Genomic DNA, 23,307 nt, shown 5'->3' with positions numbered 1-23,307 from the left:
ACCTTTAAAGGTCCCTTCCAATGTAAACCGTTCTATGATTCTATAAGGTGAAGAAGATAACTGTCACAATGGAAGGGTTTAAAGCATTATTATTTGGGAAAATTTTATTGCAAATAGATTAAAAAATATGTGTATGTACCCAGATACTGGGACAAAGCAGTTTTGTCAGAAATAAGGAAAAACTATACTCTTTGTAGCAATTTTTTCCAAATGTTTGGTGATCCTTTTATGGTGAAAGGTTTCTGTGCCTGGCACTTGTTTATATTGTTCAGTATAGGCAAATTAGCAAGCCAAATAGTCACTTTAAAAGCTGTGAGGTAGGTATTGGTATTCTGAACAGAGATTTGGTGTTCTAAAATAGAGCTTTGCAGTAGCGTTTTCCTAAATGTCCAGCAGACTTTTTTCTATGCTATGCTAAACTTCACTGTGTTCTTTATTCCCTCTTACAGCAGCTTTGTTTATAAAATACACTCTTAAAGGTAGCCAGCTGAAGAAAATGTTGTGCTAAGCATTTTCTTCCTCTTAGAATTTTTTAAAAAATTAAAATAATTTGTTAACCTGCCCTTTTATCTTTTCCATTATGGCCTTTTAAATACAGCCTGTGCTTGTCTAGATACTTGGCTTATGTAATTTAACGTATAGTTGCATAAAGGCAATATATTCAGCATTAAATTCTGCCAGAAAGAGGCAAACCTTAAAGGTGTTCACATTTTGCCTATGGGTTGTGAGGTTTTTTTTAAATGCCACCTTCTTCCCAGCACAAGAGTTCACTTCTTGACCTAGCTTTACTGGATGAACATCAGTATAGTCATATATCTAAAGTGGGAGCTGAGAAGCTGTGTTACATCCTCTGCGTTAAAACTGTGTATGGCGCCATGGGTTGGGTGTTGGAAACATTGCGGTTTTTTGGTTGTTCGTTGTTTGTTGTTCGTTGTTGTTGTTGTTGTTTACTGTGTATGTCACAGTGGCCTAAGTCAGTGATTTCTGGTGCTGGATATAAGAGGGCTGGTCTAGGGGTGCTGTATTGCCGGGTGTAAATTCTGTCTGTCATTGTGGAGCTGCCATTCAGGTATGACGTTGCCTGATCTGTGGAGAAAGAGAGGGGCATCTCTCACCCCATGGACCTTGCCAGAGGATTCACAAAGTCTAAGTTACCCAGTTACTAAGCCTACAATAGCATTTTTAAGTATTTCCGGGACATGATCAGCATGATATTTTAGTATTTAATATTTGCATAGAGATCTCTAGGTGAGTAATAAGTGACACAAATTGTTAAATTGTGGCACCAAAAATAATGTTTGCATATAGCCACTTTTTAACCTTAAAAAAAAAAAGGATGTTTGTTCAGCCATACTCCTATGAATTGCAGAACCACCTAGAGAGTTTCTTGATTAGTTTATGAGAGTAGGATCTTTAGAAGGCATCTACTCAGAGTTCAGTCAAAATTACATATGAATATACCAAATGAGACTTGTTGCAGCTCTTACCCTCAGCCTGTGCACAGCAGAATGGGATTTCTCTCACAACTGAGCAGCTGAAGTAATTGGCTAAGTCTTGTCTAGTGCTATGTCATAGTTCCTGAAGTTTGAAGGAAGATGTGTAATCCTGGTGAGAGCAAGATTTGAAAAGCAGGCATTAAACCGATCTTGTGGTATGAGTAGTGGTAGCCTTCCAACACTTGCTACAGGAAACCTTCACCATTTCTCTTGTCACCATTGCAAAAGCTCCTTTCTGTTTCCGTATGCATGTGGTAAAGTCGGTTCAAAGTAATTATGTTCAGATTTGTGTCTGTCTTCATAATTTGTGGTTCAGATAATTTCCCCCTGTCACCAATGTCACATTAGGAGTGTTGCTTCAAGGTAGCTGGATACCCAACAGCAGATTACGTGAATGACAGTCCATTGCTGAATTTACTGGACCTTGGTTCTCTGCCTGTGTTTTCTCAGTTCCCTGCCTAATTTATAATGTGGAAACTTTTCTCATGTCTCTTCTTAATGTAGTTGGTTAGCTTTATTTTACAGACAACGCAACTGACACCAGAGGTTTGATTTTGTTGAGAGCGTGCTGTGTGATCGAGGTTTGGGTTAGATAAGTAAACCTTCTGGGCTCAGTCTCACGTTTTACCAAAAGTAACCTTATTTTCCATGCCCAGAAATAACTGCAGCTATGAAACAATGTTATAACGTTGTAAAAGCTCAGTATTTGTATACCAAAAATCTAAGTCAGTCCAAATGTCTTCAGAAGGAAGATGATCAAATGTAGTATTACCTTTGTAAGTCTCTTCTTAAATAACTCACATCACAAAAGGTACCATTTTAATATTGCTATCATTTAATTTGTGACTTTCTTAGTAGAACTGAAAGTGTAAATATTAATTAGCAGTTGGGTAATCTGTTAATCAGAAGGTCAAAGAAAAAGAAAATTGCTGAAAACTTAAGCAGTTACTGTAATGCATATAAGTGACCAGGTACTCCTAATGTGTATTTGCATCTATCGCAGATGTAGTAGCTGTGTACTCTTATAGCACTCTGCTTTTATTTGGGGCAGTAATATCCAGAAGTGCACAGAATCTACAGGCTGTGTTGAGTTTGCCTCTGTATTACATCTATTATTTTACTGTTTGAGTATTTTAGTTCTTGTGAGGGATATAGACTGTCAGGTAGTAATTCCTGCATTTGTAGAAGCTGACATTTGTTACAAGGATATTTATGTAAGAAATTTCTGCTGCAACTCTAAAAAGTCTGCTGCAATTAGTTGAACTTGCTGCGCTTTGTACATCTTCTGTGATGCTTCTTGTTTTGGCAATACTGCTGTTACGTAACAGAGTGCTTTGGCATTTAATAAAGTTACATTTCAGCCTTATGCCTTTTAACTTGCTTACTTGTAGCTGCCTTAAAGCAGGCTTAATTTTTAAAATTGAAAAATTGCTTAAAATTAACTTCTTGTAATTAAGGGGCAACCCCCCCCCTTAAACCAGTGCAACTGGCAGTCAGTTAGACCTACCATTTAAAATGGGTTGTTCTGTTAGAGAATAAGCAATTTTTTTCTCTCAAAATGGGCAAAGTGAGAGGATCTACAGAAAACACCTCTTTTCCCTTCTCCTGACACACACCCTCTAATTTTTTTTTTCAATAAAAGTTTACTATCTTTTACTCCAAAGCCTTCAACTCTTGTTCTTTATCAGTGTTTGCACACAAAAAAAGTTTTCTAACCCCTCCTATCTTCCTTGTTTGCAGGTCTATAACCTAGAGGTCCTCAGACTCCCACTACTCTTGTCTTGTATATCCAGCTCATGCCCAAAGTTGTTTACCCTGACACTAAAGAAAGGAGTGAACAAGCTTAATCTGTTGCATGGGGACTTACTTCTATCCAGTTTTCTTTTTCGCACCTCAGATCTCCCTTCTGTGTTCTGTCTTACAGAGACTTTTCCAGACTCTCACTTCTCCAAGTATTCCACCTGGTGGCAAAATTAGGGAAATAGTTAATGAAAATGGTTTACACAGGCATAGATCAAGTAGTGTAAGAACCTGTAATACAAGTCCTAATTTATTCCTCTTCCATATTTTATAGTAGAGAGAGAGAGAAATTAGACTATATCTGTGTGCCTTAAATAAGTTTCATGTTTTTGCATTTATGGCAAAGTAGATTTGACCTTTAACATTTTATATTCCTATTCACTAAAGATAAATACAGTGTGATACCCTGGCAGTAGGAATGGAGGACCATTTTAATGGTGAGAAGACAGTACTGTGCATTTAGTACTTTGTTCTGTTTCATGAAAATTCTCACTTCTGTGTGTACCAGTTAAAGAGAAATTGGAACGGACTGTTGTACTTCCAAGTAAGGTAGGCATCCAGATATTTCCTGGAATATTTGCTTGTTTTAGAACAAATAAAAACAGTGACTGTCAAGAGTCATCTGAAAAATGGTCCTCTATTTCAGGAGAAAGAAGTTGTTCATTGAATAGTGGTGTTTCTTCGGTCTTGTAGTAAGGGAATTGAATAGGATCAGTATTAAGGGGAGCTAACTTCTATAGTTTCTCCTTCCATTGATGAAAAATCCTATTAGTCTGTCCTGAGGTCTACAAGCTCTAGTCCTATATACTTTAAGACTGCTGAACCTCTTAATTTTAGAAATGGCAGGGCAGGAAGCTCTTTGTCTTTTTATATTGCCAACTATAAATACCTTAAAATGATAATGTATATGACTAGGAACTTTTTCTTTTGCACACATTTGGGAAGCCCACTGACAGATAGTGCCCAGTAGCTAAATGTCCCACTGTTCTTTGAGTGTTCAGTAGTCACATCAGCTATCCCATTAAATTGATTTTGAACTTTATTCCCTGGTTTGACCTTCAAACCTAGTGTTAAATATTATCCTGAATATGCTTTTATACTAAATAAAAGATGAGATCTTTTGCAGACTCACATTCTCCATTTTTGTTTCTGCTGTGTTCTGTGTGTATACAAGGCCATTAAAATTGTTGAATTTACTTACCATATATGTTTCTTACAGGCTAATCACAGTATATAGAAGCATTACATTGTTACAGTATGATTTAAATATTTCTTATTTTCTGTAGATCAATGTCAGAGTAACCACAATGGATGCAGAGTTGGAATTTGCCATCCAGCCCAATACAACAGGCAAGCAGCTCTTCGATCAGGTAACTTACATGTGTCTGTGTGTATGTATGTGTACAAACACATAAAACTATTGTGTGTATTAAGGCATAGTTTGAGAAAGCGGAAGTGTTCGCATGTATGGATTATATTTTTCCTTATATTATCTAAGCTATGCTCTCAGTTAGTTTGAACTTCCTCATTACTTCTCATGGAATGTATTAAATTCAAAGCTCTGTGTAAATAGGTTAAAAATGAGGCTTCAGTTGAATCGTGCGTATAGAACTGCTTTGAAATTAATGGTATTTTTTATGTCTAATCACATTATAGTTGCAACCACAATATAGTTGTTAGAATTACGTGTGTGAGAAATTTATGTAGCCTTCACTATTTAATAATGAATGTAACAATAGACGTTCATTACGGAAAGCTAACATCTGTTATTTTTTTCGAAGAGTGGAAGCTGTAGATACTTTTTCACTTCCCGAATGTTAGAAAAGTAATGTTGTCCTGTGATCCAGTTTGAAATTTAAGTTTTTTAAAAAAAAAAAGACTAAGTGGAAAAGTGAAAATGGTGGCTTTAATGTGCTTATGGATTGCAGACCCATCAGAACTACACATTCTCACTTGATATAGTGCCTGTCGTACACCAGTCAAATGGGCTAAATTAATGATTTCTTAAAAAGGGTTGTTCTCACATTCATTTCATGTGATGTTAGCCATCAGAATCTTGGAACAATTTTTTGATCTAGGTTGTGGAGTATTCTAGAAAATGTTAAGAATAGAAGCTTGTCAATGTGTTGTTTCGTTTTTCCTTGAGAAACCAGTAAGTACTTTATATTATCTAGATCCAAGATGTATGCATTTAGTTAAAAATGCAGAAACACTTGAAATTACTCTTCAAAAACAGTTTAACTATATCAGCAATTACATCTAGCAGAACTGTCGTTTCTGTCCACTCTACTATAGATGCTTAAAGAATGTAATGATGGGTATTAAGAAAGTAGCACATTGAAAGAGTTCTTTAAGAACTCTTAAACTTTTAATTGGCCTTTAAGAGTCGTTTGAATGTCTTAGTATAGATGTTGAAAGGAGGAGGATGTTTATTGTTTTGTAACACTGAGCTTTTTCTTTTAGTGGAAAGAAATTTCATTTGCAATTTTTGTTTGAAATGACTGACTCTTAACACTTCTACCCTCCACCACTTTCTCTAACATCAGTTGCAGTATATTTTCAGCCTCTACATAGGAATAGATTTTGTGACTCTTACAAAGACTTCTTGAAGAAAGGGGCTGTCCTGCTTTTTATCTAACCAACACCACTATCAAATAAAAAGTATGGTATTCTGTGGCACAGAATCGTCAAGCTGTTACTTGTCTTTTGCCAACCTTTGCTATCTTCTGCCATGCAGTATTGGGTGGGGTGACATTCTGCTGTGTAATGTCTTGTGTCCAGGTAATCAGGTTCATCCAAATTGGGGCATTCACAAACAGGGAACAAAGATACAGCTCTGAATTCTTTTTCATGCTCTCTTCAGCTTTGTTCCTCAATTCACTGTGTGGCTTTTGACATCTCACCAGCTCTTACAATCAACTTCTGGAAGTTTAAATTGAAAAATTGTTAGGTCAAGCAAAATCAACCAGCATAGTTGTGTGTGAGTAGAGAAACATTTTCAGCCTGATCTTAAGTTCATATCTGAGTTCCACAGAGTAACATTGAGAGCTGAACTGTATTGCAAAAACTGCATGAAATTTTCAGACGAAAGTTATGCTGTTTCTCTTATAGAAAGATAATTGAATAGCACTGTTATTGAGAGGATTGGTCTTCCAGATTTATGCAGAAATGCTGGATGTGACAGTAGACTTACTGGTTATTGCTTGCAGAAAATAACATCTCCATGAGTTTGGCTGTTGTCTTGTGCTCCTCTACATTTTTGGTGAACAACTTGTCCTTTTTTCAGTCAATGGTTCTCTTAAACTTTTAATTGGTGTTTTCTGGAGTTGTTGATTTGTTTCCCATTCCCTGTGTGTGTTTTCATCATTTTCGTCTGCTAGCAGACAGGAATTCAGCATTTGATGTCTGTGGCTTTCTCTTTTCTCTTCCATTGTGAAACTCAGTATAGTTCTTATTTATTGCACAAACCCATTTTTTTCTTTTTAATTACTCATATTTCAGAAGGTGTCTTAACATATTTATTGTTAGACCTTCTGTCTGTCTTGTCAGTTGTCAGAATGGACAAGAGGGGATCTGTCCTTCTTTAGTCAACCAATTTAGCATTTATAACTTTCCTAGGAGAGGAAGAACCCTGTGGTGGGTGTGCTTCCACATGCTGATGGTAATGGTGGGGTTGTTTTGTTTTGTTTTCAATAAGGTGTTAGCATTGAGCATCAGTACCTCTGCTTTATTGTAGTTGCCATTCAGAAAGAATGGAAGGGTTGTCTCCTTTATTTCAAGTTATACTCCACTGTCCTTTCTAGAATCTCAGAAGCCTCATTTACGATCTTTTGGAAGCTGACTCAATGAAATTCTTGCTAGGTTGTCTTTATGTATATATTTTCATTTGCCAAAACATGTCTATTGCTCTGGTTGCTTTTCTTCTCCAAAAAGTTTTTCTTGCCTATTAATAGTCAGGTTGTAGGATGTGATGGTGGATAAACCTGTTTTACAGATGTGATGAAGACTTGCCTGAAGCCACTTAATGAATCTTTTGAGCCAGAATCAAACTCCTAAGTTTCTCATTCTATACTTATTTTCCATATCACACTACTGCAGTGCGTAAGCACTTATATTATCTTGGTACAAAGTTTCAGAATTTTTTTTTTCTCTTTCCTTTGAGCTGACAGGCAGTGATAGAGGATGCTATTTCCTTATTTGTGGAGTCTGAAGTAAAACAGGCTAATGTGTAAGCTGTTTTTTAGTGTTGATTTGCAAGCATGTGTAACTCTGCATTGCAGTAGACAAGTTGTCTGTATTTAAATAATGTGCAGTGTGCATCGCTGTTGAAGGGCTGTAGTTAGCAGGTGAGAGCAAAATGTTTTGACGTGAGTATAAGCACTTTTCGTCTTATGCCTTCTCGGCAGAGCTGTTGAGCATCTGCAGTTCTTACTGACTTTCGCAGCTCACAGAGCTGATAAGGTACAAAGGCTCAACTTGGAGAGCTGCAAAGCAAAGAGCATTCTTGGAGTCATCTGATAAAGCCGTAAGTAGTTTGATCAGCATCATATAGGAGTGCCAAAAGAAGGAGCAGGTCTGAAATTTCTGTGTTGGGACAGCAAATTTAATGTTGCTCAGGACTATACTAGTAACACAAACTTGTTCTTAACATTTCTTATGTTTTAAAGTAAATGATGTAGGAATTCTAGAGAAAGTAACAGCTCACTAAAGGAATCAGGTTGGATCCGTGAACGTTGTCCGTTCTGTGCTTTGGAGCTTGAAGGTGAAAGGGTAGAGGAGGAAAAAGGTACACTTGAATGATTGTTAAGTAATAATACAAATATGCAAGGCATCAGAAGTAAGTTTGCAGAGCTATCTTGTGACACTTTCTAATTTTCAAAATCTTAATTTTGCAACCCGATAGTACTACTTTAAAATGGAGGAGGATCTATGTGTAAAATTCTATTTACTTCACATGCATCTGAATGCTTCCATAAAACAGCCTTCAGTAAAGCAGCTTGCCAGCATGGTCCAACCTGAGAACATACGTAAGTACTGCCATACTGGATCTTTTGGAGCCAAAGTTTAGAGTTATTTAATAATCTTTGCTGGACCTTTCTCATTAATGGCATATTGAATCCACGTGTACTTTTACTATGCAAAAGACTTGTAAGATAGTTCCACAATTTCATTATACTCTGTGTAGTAAAAGTGCTTCTTTTTGTTTGCTTTGAACCTGCTATCTAATGATTTCTGTTGATTCTCTTAATTCTTACATGAGAAATAAGGAATAATCATTCTCTATTTTCCTTCTACATGCCATGCAAGTTTTATAGACCTATATCATATTTTTCCTTTCCTCATTTCTCTGTCAGTAGCCTTAGTTCTCGTCTTAGCTATGCAGAAAATGTTCCATGTCATTGATCATTCTATTCAATGTTTCTGAAACATTTCCAGTGCTGCAGCATCCTTTTTTAAATTGATGTGACCAGTCCATAATGTAGTATTAGAGATTTGAGAATACCATAAATGTGTAGAGTAATATAACAGTTTTGTTGCTGTTTTCCTTTACAATGAGAACTTTGTTCACATAATTAAAATTGTTGTCTTTTATGTACAGTATTTTGTTTTTCTTAAATATAATCTTTTATGGAGGTTTCATCTTCCTTTTTACTGTTCATTCATAGATCTTTATGGAAGGTTTCTATAGCAGATTTTGTCACATCAGTTTCATCTTTTTTTGCAGATCACATATGAAGTCCTGGGGACTTCCCTAGTGGTTATACTACAAGTCTGCTGTGAAAACAGTTTGTTTATTTTTTTCTTTCTTTTTAACTAGTATATCCATAAAAAGACCTTCCCTGTATTCAAGGACAACTTTGTTTCTTTAGTAGCCTTTGGTGATAGACCTGATCAGAAATCTTACAGGAAATCCATGTAAGATTTATCAGCCAGATCATTCTTATCCCTTTTATCATTAACTCTTAGAAGATCTCAAAAATATTTGAAGGAGGTGATTCATCCTCATTACCTCATACTTATCCACAAGTATTATTCTTTATTATAGTTTCACCAGTTGTCTTCTGTTGAAGTGGACTTACTTGTCTGTAGGTCTGCAGATCACTTCCCAGACGTGCTTTCAAATATCAGGGTCCTGTTTGCTACTTTGTATTCCTCAGGTGCTGAGTTTGATGTGCGCAGTAAGCTGCACGCTCCAGTTAGTAGTTTTGCAACACGGTGTTTGAGTTTATTTAGAACTCTGAAGTGAATACTTCCCTGAACCTGATGTTTTGCTACTATTTTAATTTTTTTTCTTCTTTTAAAACTTTATTACAGTTCAGTTTGAGATGGTTTCTGTAGCTTTTAATTACCATTAAAAAAATCCTGATGTGGTGATTACTGATGATTATGGATCATTTATCTTTAGGTGGTGAAAACTGTTGGTCTTCGTGAAGTCTGGTTTTTTGGGCTACAGTATGTGGACAGTAAAGGCTACTCAACTTGGCTGAAGCTAAATAAAAAGGTAACAATTCCTTAATATTTAGGAAAGTGTACAGTTTGAAATATACTTTTATAAGGCTTGCTGTTTTAATGTTGTAGGTGAGATATAGCTGGCTTCAATTTAGTTGAAAAGTTGCTTTTCATTTGCTTTAAATGACAAAATACAGTGTTAAGCTTGGTTAGTTATAAAAGAATAGGTACAGCTGCATCAACATTTGAAAAGGAGATGTTTCCTGCATTTCCAGTACCATGATGATGCATGCATTAGGAAAACTTAAATTCATATGATTGTCCTGTTTGCATGTAGCAAAATATGATAGAATAAATGTTTTACAGTTAGGGCTATGTGTGTGTGAACTATTTGAGCTTCAGGAATTTGCATGTATACAGCTGTAGATCTTTAAACAAGGCACCAATAATAGGCTTCTAAACTTCTGTTTAGGTATCTAGTAGGTAGATTGTAGGATAATTTTTGTTTTGTTTTTCCCCAACAGCACTGAACACCTTGTATCTCCCAGCTATTGGGAACCAGGTCATTTTACTTTAAATTCTATTTATGAGTTTGAATGGTCACTTTTTATTTTAACATTTGCTGACACGTTATTAATGGCACTGTTTAGAATAAAGAGATTTTTTTGAGTTCAACTTAATCAAGAATATCTCTTTTATCCTCAGTATTAAGAGGTAAATTAGGAGGTTTTTAGTAGCAAGTCCCACTGTCTGCATTTATATAATCTTTCCTTCTTCTCTGTGGTAAATCCAGCGAGTTAAACCTGCTAACCCCCAAAGCTGTCTCCTCAAATTTCATGTGTCTTGTTTCATACACAATAAAAGTTGTAGTGCTACAAATATTTTGTTAGCCCTAGTGGCTTGCCTCCAGTGGTTGGAGACTGCAGGATTTGGTTCATCATTTGTGAAAAATACAGAAGACATGGTTCTATGAAAGTCTTTAGCAAGTTAAGTTGCTGGTGCAGTTCAGGAGCAGCAAGGGTGTGCTAATTTCTTTGACTAGGGCAGTTATCTATCTTTTTTTTTTTTTTTTTAAAAAGCTTGTAACATTTGATTAAGTGCATCAAACTGGCTTTAACTTGTAAGTTACTATTTAAATATTTGTGCTAAATACAGATAAGAGCTGATAAATCACAGAATAGATGTGCAAATTTTTTTTTCATGGCAAGGTTTTATTATGGCAAGAGTACAACTAATCGTTCACTGGTGAGATTAAAGTGAAATACTGTGTATGTAAATCAGAAGTAGATAGACAATAATGAAAAGCAAGCAAATCTTTTAAAATTAACATCTGAAATGTTGAATATAGTACTTATGCTGCCTTATGTACGTGATTAAATGGTTGCATTATATTTACAGTTTTCGATACTACCTACAAGTCAAGCAGACAGGCGCATCATTTCATGCGTAGTGAAGAAGGGACTACTAGTGCACTACTAGAGGGACTACTAGTGCACATAAAATGAAATGTGTAATAAAGTGCTTGAGGAATTAGGATGTATGAGATTTATTTTATTATGAATATACCTTTTAACAAACACTGTATTATTTGATGTTAAAATTAGTTTAATTTTGAATGTGTTTGCTTTAGTCATAATCAGTGCTGAAAGCTGAGCCCAGATGAAAAGGAAAATTCTACATAAAAATGAGGTTTTGTTGAAATTTGAAGTAGACGTTTACTTAAAACTTAAGATGACCACATCTGATCGCTTCACAGAAATCATGATTATAAGGCTTATCCATTCTAGAAAAATAATGTCATTAATGGACTTATGTTTTTTGCACAGGAACAAAGCACGTGTATTTAGTTCAATAGTTCAAAGACTTATAAAAGAATCCAACTTTACACTTACACTGAAGAAATGTGCTGTAGTTCTTGCTTAAGAAACCTTGTTAGACCCTAAATTGTTAATTCTTGCAATTCATCCTTAGATATATTGATTTTTTTTTAATATGTATTACAACTACTTTTTTTCCAGATCTTTTTTGTGATAAATACAAATTCACACAAGCCTACAAAAAACCCTCTTAAACAGCCTTTGAGTAGTATTTCAAAATTGTCTGATTTATCCAAATTGGTGTACTTGATTCAGTGCCACGTGAACCTTTAGTGAGTTCGACAGTGGGCTTGTCAGGAAGCACTGGATTTCAGTGTAGAGGAGCTAAAGAGTTCATTACTACTGAGTTAATTATATTTAATACATCATTTAGTGCTCTCTTTATTTTTTTTTTTTTCTTTATTCCTTTCCCTCAGGTAACACAGCAAGATGTAAGGAAAGAAAATCCTTTGCAGTTTAAGTTCAGGGCCAAGTTTTTTCCAGAGGATGTATCTGAAGAATTAATTCAGGAAATAACTCAGAGACTTTTCTTCTTGCAAGTCAAAGAAGCGATCTTAAATGATGAAATATATTGCCCACCAGAAACTGCAGTTCTTCTGGCTTCTTATGCTGTCCAGTCCAAGTATGGAGACTACAGTAAGGAGATACATAAACTAGGCTACCTAGCCAATGACAGACTTCTCCCTCAGCGGTGAGTGAGACTGTTTTTGCATCATCTGCTGCATAAAACTTGCTTACAGCACATTTTTTATAATTAAAGTATTAAGTGATAATGTTCGTTTAATGGTAGCTTTCTTAAGAGTGCATGTTTTGCTAGTAAAATTTAGAGATCCTAATTTAGACTCTAAATAACAAAGAAGTGTCATAACCATGGGTTTCTTGAGACCTATTTCCTGTCCTGTTCACAACCATCTGCACAGATTTAGTTGAACAAATTTCCAAAGTACTCCAAAATGATCTAATGCTCCTGGAGGCTTGCTTCTGCTAAATCAAAATAAAAATACTCTAATATAGAAGTCACTAGGATTCATTTGATACTCACTCCTTTTCTTCAGTTCTTGATGTTTTTGTACACTTAAATGGTAATAATTTCCTGAAAATAATTATAAATATTGCAAATAAAATATATTGCAGAAAAATGCTAGCCTGGGCAGAAAATTTAGAAATGAAATTGTTGCCATTGCTGTTGAGTATAAACTCTTTTGTATCAGTCACTCATCTAAGTGTTTAGGAAAAGTAAGCACCAAGATTATAGTTCTGTTTCTTTACGTAACTGAAACCATGCTCCTGGCATGTATTGGCAGCAAGAGAAGCATTGCAGCACAAATGTACAAAGTTAGACGATTTGGTTAGTGTAGATGAATCCATAGTAATGTATTGGGGACGAATGTGTGCTTACTAAATATGTAACATTAATGCATCTTCAAAGAAATGAGAGCCATGGAATAATTTGAGGTTTCTTTAAAAGTCATATGGTTTGTCTCTGGTTTGAAAACTAAAAGTGGAAACTCACTTATTAGTGTAACTAAGCTTGAGAATTTTCTGGCAAGCAAAAAAGCATTTCAAAGGATTCTGGTGAAGTATTGAAAGAAATATTTCTGAAAATGTTTCAGATTTTTAAAAATCCTGGCGAAGGGTTTGGTTTTGGCTGTTTATTTCCTTCTTGTGACAGTGAAGTCTATACCTCTTTCTAAAAAATATCCTTTGTTAGGAAGGCAGGGAGATGTAGAACCAGTAAAACTGTCATTACTGAATATGTTAGTTCACAAATCTTGGTTTTCCTCAGTTATGATGACCGCCTGTGAACACTGGAGTGCTTGTGTACGACACAAACTCAAATACTTAAGATGCTTCTTTTCAGTAGACAAATGTTGAGATGGTTTCCCAGCATATGCTTTCAACCAGTCGTGTGCCAGTCTACACTGAGTGAGCACATAGCTTTTGTATTCATTCTAACACAATTATTCCTGTTTTGCCTCCTGTCACCAGGAGATTTGCCAGAAAACTAACAAGTACATCATAAAAATACTTCAGAACAATATACAATGTGATGTCAAAAATACTTACTTGCTTCCCAAAGTAGACTAGCTTTGCAAAATTTTACTGAAAAAGGTGAGAAGATTTGCAGTTCCCATTAGAGTCTTAATGTTCACCTGTCAAAACTACTGCATACTTCTTGGCTCAAAACTCTGAGCTGGGTAGCAACAAGGCATCAAGTCCTTGCTGAGTTATTCTGCTGCAACAGTCCTTACGTATCTGCTAGTGATGTTTCATCAGTAGCATGTGAAGAGAGAAGGGTGGGGACCAAATGATGAGATGGCTATCGCCAAAGACATTGCCAGCTTTGAGGATATCATCGAAACACAGAATCATTTGAGGTTGGAAGGGGAGCTCTGAAGATTGTCTAGTCCAGTCCCCCTACTCAAAGTAGAGTCACTTAGAGAGGTGGTTGATGCCCCATGCCGGTCAGTCATTTGGACAATGCCCTTAACTTTTGGTCAGCCCTGAAGTGGTCAGGTAGTCGGACTAGATGATCATTGTAGGTCCCTTCCAACTGAAATATTCTATTCTAATTACGGCAGGTTGCTCAAGGCCTTTTCCATTTGGGTTTTGAATGTTTCCAAGGATGGACACTCTGCAACCTCTCTGGGCAACCTGTTCTAGTGTTTGACCACCTTCGCAGTAAAGAAACAAGAAATAAAAAATTGTGTTCAAGTGTATTTCACTTGTGCCCGTTGCCTCGTGTCTTTCAATTCAAATTCAATTCAAAAAGAGGAACGTGCAAAGAATTTCTGTAGAAGTAGAAATTTAACTTAATTTGGAAAGCCCAAGAAAGCACAAGTCACAATGAGGGTGAGTGAGTGCTGGCACAGGTTGCCTGGAGAGCTTGTGAAGTCTCCCTCCTTAGAGATATTCAAAAGCTGTCTAGACATGGTCCTGGGTGACTGGCTGTAGATGACCCTGCTTGAGCAGGGGGTGGACAAGATGACCTTCGGAGGTCCCTTCCAACTTCAACCATTCTTTGATTCTGCAAAGAAGAGCTTGGGAGCAGGACTTTTCTTTTCAGATGGGCACTTGTGTGACATAATCCTGGGATCATGTATTTTGCAATATTCTGTTTTGTCCTTTATTTTTTTGATTGTTAGCTTTGTTATACTGCTATGAAAGCTTTTGAACATTTTGTTCTGCTGGAGGAGTAGAAGAAATAATGGTGGAAAGCAGCTCACAATGTAAATAATCACAATGTAAAAATCAGGCCTGATTTAATTACATAACTTCTTTAATAAATTAACATTGTCCTAGAAGACTTAGAATGAATTTTTTTACGTAATAGAAACTTGTAAATGATTGCCAGGATGCTTTTAGATTATTACAGCCAAAGCAGGCTGTTCTGCTTTGTGCGTTCTGTAACAGGCTCTGTAAGTATTATATTTAGGGCTTATACTTATATTCAAGGCTAAAGATGAAAAAACAAGCAAAAAGGATGTCTTGTCATTGCATGTTCTTGTATCATTTAGCTGTGAACGTGTCAGCTTTGTGCAGGTGCAGAAACTAAAACCTCTGCCTCAGTTTTGAGAAGGAAAGCCTGTTGATAGGGATGCACACTAAGCAAATCAAATGTGACTCCCACTGAATAGTGCACTTCACTAGATATGGGGCAGTGTAGCAAATCAAGTGACAGAGAGATCCTATAACAGAAGAAACACTGCATTAGTATCTTCTGCATCACTCAGTCTATTCCTTATTGTACTTTGCTAAAAATGTAGGAAAAAGTAGTAAATCCTTACTTTCCTGAGTAAAGAGAAAGGAGGGAAAACAATTGTTCTGACTTCTTTAGTAAGATTATTTTGCAGTCTTTTTGTTTTTTTAATTGTCCTTTAAGATAATTTCTCTAGGAATGCTTGAAATGCTAGGTGCATGGAATAAAAGCATAATGGTTACCGCACGCATTTGATTTCTTACTGCAGTACTACATTAAAAGTTCTAGTAGGTCAAAACATAATTCCATCGTTGCAGCCTGCTGTAGATAAACCTCAAATAGTTTTCTGAAACTGCTTCTCTACTGATTTTATTTATAAAAAACAAAACAAAACCCCAACAAACCAGTCTTAATGTGTTACTTTTTCTTTCAAATGACAGCAGAATGAAAGCTTGAGTGTATCTGTGCATACCTAGAGATTAATTTGCAGCATTGTTTTATGAGGATTTTATAGGTTGCATTTTCAGGTGTTCCAGACATTACGCTTTATGACTTTACTGAAAGTTGAGATGTGCCATGGTGTGACTTCTATATTACAAAAATTATAGAATACCATGAAAAAATAAGTGATTTCACACTATTTTAAAAGTGTATTTGTTGGAATACAAAGTTTCTGTGTCTGTTTGGGTTAAAAAGATGAGCAGTGTATAGGAAGTCATGTTTAAGCTTAGTCAATTAAAGCGTATGTTATGCTGTGTAACCAAACCTATTTTTATGACTTCAGGAGATTAAATTGATTGTCAGTGTCATTTAATAGCAACAACTTCTATTCACAGTGTGTTAGAACAGCACAAACTGACAAAAGAACAGTGGGAAGAAAGAATACAGAACTGGCATGAAGAGCACAGGGGAATGTTAAGGTAATTACTTAGAAAATGTTCCAAGACCTTTAAGGTTTTTTTGTTATTATTATTAGGATGTATTTTGGGAGACGTTATATTTGTTTGGAAACTGCTTTCTTTTATTCTGACCAGGGTAGGCAGTTATTAAAAACTTCCATGAAAGTTGCCGTTAGGGTTGAGTTTCCAGTTAGGTTACCTACATGATTCCTCATAACGTTGTCGACTGTCTTAGTCTGCAGTTCCTTGCCTCTAAAACATACTTATTATTTCCTTAGCTCATGGGGTGAAAAGACAAAGAGCGGTGATTGAACTGTACTTGGGTATTAGGGTGTAGAGCTCTACAAGTGTCTGAATCAACGTACACATGAATTTCAAAGGAGAGAGATTTAATTCCTAACTAAATTGTAGACTAATTAGTTGTTCTGCATGTACTTTTGATTTGTTTACACTATGCCATTTTTTCTTCTTTCATCAGGGAAGATTCTATGATGGAATACCTTAAGATAGCACAAGACTTGGAAATGTATGGAGTCAACTATTTTGAAATAAAGAATAAAAAAGGAACTGAATTGTGGCTAGGAGTTGATGCTTTGGGTCTGAATATTTATGAGCATGATGATAAGTAAGTGGCTAATACTTATTTTGCAGTTCTGTCCTAGGAGATCCTATCTGAGATTATACAAAACCCACCTTATTGTGTGTTCAATAACATCTAGCAAAACAGGTTCTCAAAGACTTTCTAATCTATGTAAAAGATAGAAAAAGAGAGATAGACATTAACTGCTGGAATATTTGAATTTTAAAGATTAAGTAGGGATGCAAAAGAAGGGAAAGGAAGAGCAGTTCTACGTAAACTTAAATTTACATGCTTAATATGGATGTATGATAGCTAGACCATCTTTGTATGGTTTCTTTCTGTACTTTTCACTCCCTCAAGACTTTCTCTTCAGTCAGGATGAAAAGGACATTGAGAAGCTGAGCAATATATTTAATGAGAAACATTTTGTAACTAGCATTATAACTGTTAGAGCACGAAGAACACTTGTTAGTAGTATCTGATGTCAAAAGTCCTTTCACCGTGATTTGAAGGTAAATGTGATGTGTCAAACGCCAGATAACACTGTCAACTGAGCTGAAATGTAATGCTTTTCAATGTATATGCCCTGTAACAAAATTCTGTAAGCCTTAATTGCCATTAGATGGCAATATAACTCCTGAAAGAAGGAAATATTCAGAAAATATTCAGATGAGATTGAACTATCAACCAATTTTTGGTATTCTTTAACTCCCGATAGTTAGCAATCAAATACTTAAACATTTTCTAATGCTTGTAATTAAGATAATATAAATTGAAAAAACTTTCTGTGCTCATGGAGAAAAATATTTACAGTCACGCAGTTGGTGCATAACATTGTAACGGTTTCTGAACTGAATTTATTTTGCTTAAGATGCAAGGGAAATAAATTTAACTTGAACTTTGGAAATGTAGGAACACATATCTTACATCTGAGTTAAACCAAAGTACAACGTTGCTGAAGGCTAATTTAATTCCAGTCTTTGGAATGTCAGATTTTTCTCAAATTTAAATAGTTATTCTTTTCGCTGAAAATAAAATTATCAATAGCTTATAAAGAATCAGTACATGATTGTGATGATTTAATGATAGTAGAATAAGTCACAAATGAAATTTCTAAATTCCTTCTGTTAAAGTGCCATGTAATTTATTCATTACGTAATTTATTCGTTTGATGGAATAATGTGTAAAAAAAAAAAAAAAAAAAATTGTCCACCAAAATATGCTTGAACTGTTGTTACGTTTTGTAAATGTAATTAAGTGTGATAGTGAAAATGGTATGGAGTTAAGAACTTAGTGGACATAAATAAAATGCACATCTTTGCTGCTTCTAATGAGAACTTTTTCTTTTTGAAGGCTGACACCCAAGATTGGTTTTCCTTGGAGTGAAATAAGAAACATCTCTTTTAATGACAAAAAATTTGTCATAAAGCCAATTGACAAAAAGGCCCCTGTAAGTATTGTGTAGAATAGTATGCCTTTGTATATGAAGAGATTTAAGCCTGGGACTTGCTCTGACATTATGGCATGAGTAAATATTTTGTGACATTTGTTATTCTTATTGGTAGAATAGTCAGTAATCAAAAGGAAGTTTTGATTTTGAAGTATGGTATGTTTATTTTCTCTCTTTTCATTCTGGTTGATTCTCTTAAGATTCCTTTGTTTGTTTGTTTTTGTTTTAATTTAAGTCAACTAATATTTTGTGATGTGTTGAAAAGCTACAGTGTAAGATGCTAAATTCTCTGCCCCCCCGCCTCTGTTTTTTTTTTTTTTTTATTACAGCAGCACATTTCATGAGACTTTCTAGGTCAAAACTTTTCAGTTAACTAACTTATTGAAATAGAGTAGAGAATTGTCTCACTTTTTTACATGTTTGAATAAATAATTTTGTGTAAAATAGGTAACCTCTACACGGAGGAATCCAGGTGTCATTTTGAATTTATCTTGCAAGTTCCTTACAGTAACTAGATTTATAGATTATGGTGTTGGATTGCTCAGAGGATGAGTGTCAAAATACTTGTAGGTTTAAATTTAACAAATGCAAGCATGCAGTAATGCTTTGAGTCTTGTCACAACCGTATTTTTAGAGTAATGGATATGCTGCAATTATTTTTGCTAGGATTTTGTTTTTTATGCACCCCGTCTGAGAATTAATAAGCGAATTTTGGCACTGTGTATGGGAAATCATGAATTGTACATGAGGAGGAGGAAACCTGATACAATTGAAGTGCAGCAGATGAAGGCCCAAGCTAGAGAGGAGAAACATCAGAAACAATTGGAAAGGTAATAACAAACTTTCATGAAACAGAAAAAAATTCTTCTACCCTTCTAAGAAACTACATCACAGAATATCAGACATCTTAGCATTCTAGAAAAGAGAGAGCTGCTTTTCTTTCTGTAATATGTAAGCAGTTTTGTGCATTGGCATGGCTCACCTGTCTTAAGAGAAAGCTATATCTTTTTTGAGCTTTCAGCATAGTAATAGTAGCTGTGTCGTTGTTTCTCATTGTGTTTTTGTGAAACAGTCTGAACTCTCTGTTGCTTGATTCTTAGGGACTTTTATGCTCTACAGGAGAACCTTTAAAGCAAGTTCAGTGAAGAATGTCATGACTTACCTTTTGTATATTTAAAAAATACAGTTGCCATTTCTAGCCCAGGTGAAACATCACCTATGTCTAAAATGCAAGTATAATTGTGGATTTACCTGGATGAACCACAACCAAGGCTGCTAATCAGTTCTGTTCATAAATTGTTTTTCTGTACAGTATTTTGAAACAGAAGCTTGGTGGTTCTTGCATTGTAAACTGAATTTGAAACATCTAAAACTATGTGCTTCTCTACCAGCTGAGTAAACTGAAAAATAGGCTACCAGCGTCCTTAGAGTAGAACTTAATCTGTTTGAGGTTAAAAAAAACTTTTACTTTTTTTTTTAGGGCACAATTAGAAAATGAGAAGAAGAAAAGGGAGATAGCAGAAAAGGAAAAGGAAAGAATAGAGCGTGAAAAGGAAGAATTAATGGAACGCTTAAGACAAATTGAGGAACAAACGATGAAAGCTCAGAAAGGTGAGCTCTTACTGGTCCTGGATTTCTTATACCTGATGACAATGTTTAGTTCAGTTGAGTAGTTCAGTTCCACAATTCTCTTGGTATGTGTGTGTGTGGGTTTTTTGTTTGTTTTGGTTTTTTTTAAAATTTATTTTATTAATAAAAGCAAGAATTTAGTGATGTATTATTTAATTTAAGAAGTTAAGAGTTAAAAGATGGTGTGTGTACGTATGTGTGTATATTTGTAATAAAAACCAATTCCTAATATAGCAAAAGTTTCAATTTTCTTTAATAAAAAGGCAATTAATGTATACACAGTTCAGCTTAGAATTATGAAATGCTTAGTGCTGAAAACCTGGAGTTGGAGGGAGCAGGGAAATTAGAGAGGAAGATTCAAAGTACTTCCTCTAGGATTTTGTTGAATTTAGCTTTTCATTTGGAAATTCCTTGTTCCTTCATTTTCCTATTCCCTTGTAAGATGTGAGAATTTAAAAATTAAAATCTTGTCAGATTTTAGTGAATAAACGTAGTTTCACCAATCGCAGTTCTTTGTGTTGTGAACCACCCTGCAGAGTCCCTGCTTCCACTACTTCCCAGTCCCTCCTCTCCGTGTTCTTTTTTTGCTTCAGGTTTGGTTCACATTCTTAATAGTTCTGTTCCTCTCTTCTGTTTATAACTGTTGGCTTCAGTCACCATAGATAGAATCACTGACTAAATCTATGCAAATAAATTCCATATGCCTGGCACTGTTCTCTAGCTCTACCCCTGTATTTTTCAGTCTTTCAGTGCAGAACAAGTTGGACACATCCAGACAGGTAACACATGAACCGTGCCTTGGAATTGTTTAAGGGAGAGCTGTTTAGCCCAGGACAAAACAATGTTAGGGTGATTCTGAGGGTTTAACAATGTACACTTTCTCATAACTTTTGTAAGCAATATAGCCTAACTTCTTATGCAATACATAATGTTCATGTGTTGCTGATCTTTTTAGCCTTCTATTCACATATGGAAAAGTGATTATATAAATGGTGCCTGCGTTCTGTAGTTGACTTGGTAGTTAAGTATTGCCCATCTTCGTGGGAAGATTTTGTTTGAGTAGTGTGATTAAATATTTATGCATTTTATTTAATTTTCTAAGTACTGCGTTTGTCCATATACTTGTAATGCTGTTCATTTCATTTTATAACTGAAGCAGTAGGTCTGGGAAACCAATCTCATGATTACATGAGACCTACTTAAAACTACAAGTGCAAAGATTAAGCATGTGTCAGCATACCTGGGGAGGTGCTTTTTTAGTATTAAAGCATGTCGTGAAGGGCAAATGGATTGTCCAATAACTGAGCAGTTGTTTAGGTTTTCTGGTGGAGGAATCTATGGCAGCTATGCCTAGACAAAAACATACTGAAAATTTTATCATTAGAATCAGCAAGGAGCTTCAAAAAGACTTTTTTCATAGTCACTTCATTTTGCACATCAGAGGAGTGTATTTTGCCTGTGCATATCTTGCCTTCCAGTACTGGTAGATTATTACTTCTTCCTATTTCACTGAGAATTCTATCCTTTAGATTGCAGTATTTTGCTAACCAGGCAGCTAGACAACTATTATCCCTCCCTTGATTTAAAATTTTCCTGTTTGCACCTTTTTGGCTCTGTTCTATGGAGGATTTTTCTGACCCTTCCAATGGGTCTTAGGTCATTTTGCTGGAGGCACATGCCTAAATTGTCTGTTGCAATTAAGGACTCTTTGTCAGGCATTTCAATAGAGTAGAAGAGTTTTTTGCTTTTTTACTGTAAGAGAGTGTGACTTAATGTGTATAAAATCTCCTCAGCAATAAGAGTGAGGGTGTATGTGCATGTATGTGTACATATATATGAGTGTTTAGTTTTATCAGTGAGGTGACAATTTTCTGAAACAGTGGGCTGTCGGAACTGTCAGGTGAGATGAAGTATATCCAAAGTATGTCTTAAGAAGAGGGAAAAAAAATCAGACGTGGAGCATAGCTTCAGGTAACACACTCAACAGCTTGAGGTAGCCTTATAAATCTTTGTCAGCTTTCTAGGTTATTTTATTTTGAGCATGTTACAGCTTTTATCTGTGTTACATATGAGGAAGAGCTAGGTAGTGATATCTTGTCTGCAAACTTTCCTTTCGGCAGAGCTAGAGGAACAGACTAGAAGAGCTCTAGAACTGGATCAAGAACGAAAGCGTGCAAAAGAGGAAGCAGAGCGCCTGGAAAAAGAGCGTAGAGCAGCTGAAGAAGCTAAAGCTGCTCTAGCCAAGCAGGCAGCTGATCAAATGAAGAACCAGGAGCAGCTAGTAAGAAGCTTTAACCCTATTTTGAAACAAATTGAAAAAGATAGTTGAAAATTTAGCCTTTATTCTTGGTTATATCTATTTTGTCAAATGGACAAGTATGTTGAAACTGATAAAAGTATGTGAAATACTGTTACAGACTGCTGTGGGAGCTTTTTTAGAAAACTACACTAGATTTGCCACTACTTGCAAGAAAAAAATAAAAGTCTGGGGCTGTAGGAAACTAAACCATGAAGTAGACATTTCAGACTGACAACACCCACTGTGTTCTCTTTCTGAAGTGTCAGGCTTATCCAGCTGAGAACAAGAGTAGCTTCCTTTTGCAGTCCACTGGGAAGCCTGTTCTCTGAAGCAGGTCTGTTCTGAAGCTTGATGGTGGTGGTGGGGAGTTGGTGACACTGTGGGGGTTTTTTTGTTTGGTTGGTTCGTTTGGTTTTTTGTTGGTTTTTTCCCCTCTGTTTCCAGCATTTACAGTATCCTCTCGCATTCTGTGCTAGACTACTTCTAGTTCAAGATTTGTGCATAATAACTGAGAAAGGCACGAAAATAGTAGAAGAAATGATTTCTCAACTCTAAAACAGCTTTTGATCTTCTGGAAACTTAGCACACAATTCTGAAGGCAAGATTTAGTTAGCTTAATAGTACTGAGATTATGATCCAGAATCATAATCTTATTGGTGGAACCATTAAAGTTGTGTTAAACTGAAGCAGCCCCAAATGCTAATGCAAGCTTTGGAAGTGCAGAAGATAAATATTTTTTTCTGGACTTATTTCTATCAGGCAAGAGTACTGATTCATTCCCTCTGACATGTATGCTTAAAATTTCTACTTTTAGCAGAGAAGTGATGGATGGTAACTAACTCTTTTCAAGTCAGATCACAGGAAAGACTCTGTTTTCTTCCACTGCAGAGCCAAAATTATACCAAATTAAAACTTCTACTTCGTTTTTTTTGTTTGTTTCAGGCAGCAGAACTTGCTGAATTCACTGCTAAAATTGCACTTCTAGAGGAGGCCAAGAAAAAGAAAGAAGAGGAAGCCTCAGAATGGCAGCACAAAGTAATGAGCTCATGCTGTGTGAAGTCAGAACTTGAAAGAAACTAAGGGAGATGAGTGCAGAAATTCCACTGGAAGTCCATGGAATCTCTCTT

General features: G+C 35.7%; 1 protein-coding gene across 1 annotated transcript in view; it reads left to right on the top strand.

The window, feature by feature from the left end:
- The first annotated feature begins 4,588 nt into the window (after window positions 1-4,588).
- The window catches only part of RDX (radixin), a 31,049-nt gene continuing 12,330 nt past the window's right edge, over window positions 4,589-23,307 (top strand). Inside the window, exons 1-10 of the mRNA XM_009578699.1 lie at window positions 4,589-4,666; window positions 9,703-9,798; window positions 12,040-12,314; window positions 16,160-16,243; window positions 16,701-16,847; window positions 18,156-18,252; window positions 18,919-19,082; window positions 19,733-19,863; window positions 22,002-22,162; window positions 23,123-23,215. Coding sequence (XP_009576994.1) covers window positions 4,604-4,666; window positions 9,703-9,798; window positions 12,040-12,314; window positions 16,160-16,243; window positions 16,701-16,847; window positions 18,156-18,252; window positions 18,919-19,082; window positions 19,733-19,863; window positions 22,002-22,162; window positions 23,123-23,215 — 1,311 coding nt within the window. The 5' untranslated portion in view covers window positions 4,589-4,603. The remainder of the gene's footprint in view (window positions 4,667-9,702; window positions 9,799-12,039; window positions 12,315-16,159; window positions 16,244-16,700; window positions 16,848-18,155; window positions 18,253-18,918; window positions 19,083-19,732; window positions 19,864-22,001; window positions 22,163-23,122; window positions 23,216-23,307) is intronic.

Source organism: Fulmarus glacialis, unplaced genomic scaffold (assembly GCF_000690835.1).
Source record: "Fulmarus glacialis isolate BGI_N327 unplaced genomic scaffold, ASM69083v1 scaffold5955, whole genome shotgun sequence".
NCBI classification, from domain to species: Eukaryota; Metazoa; Chordata; class Aves; order Procellariiformes; family Procellariidae; genus Fulmarus; species Fulmarus glacialis.
This window is presented reverse-complemented; position numbering and strand designations above follow the sequence as displayed.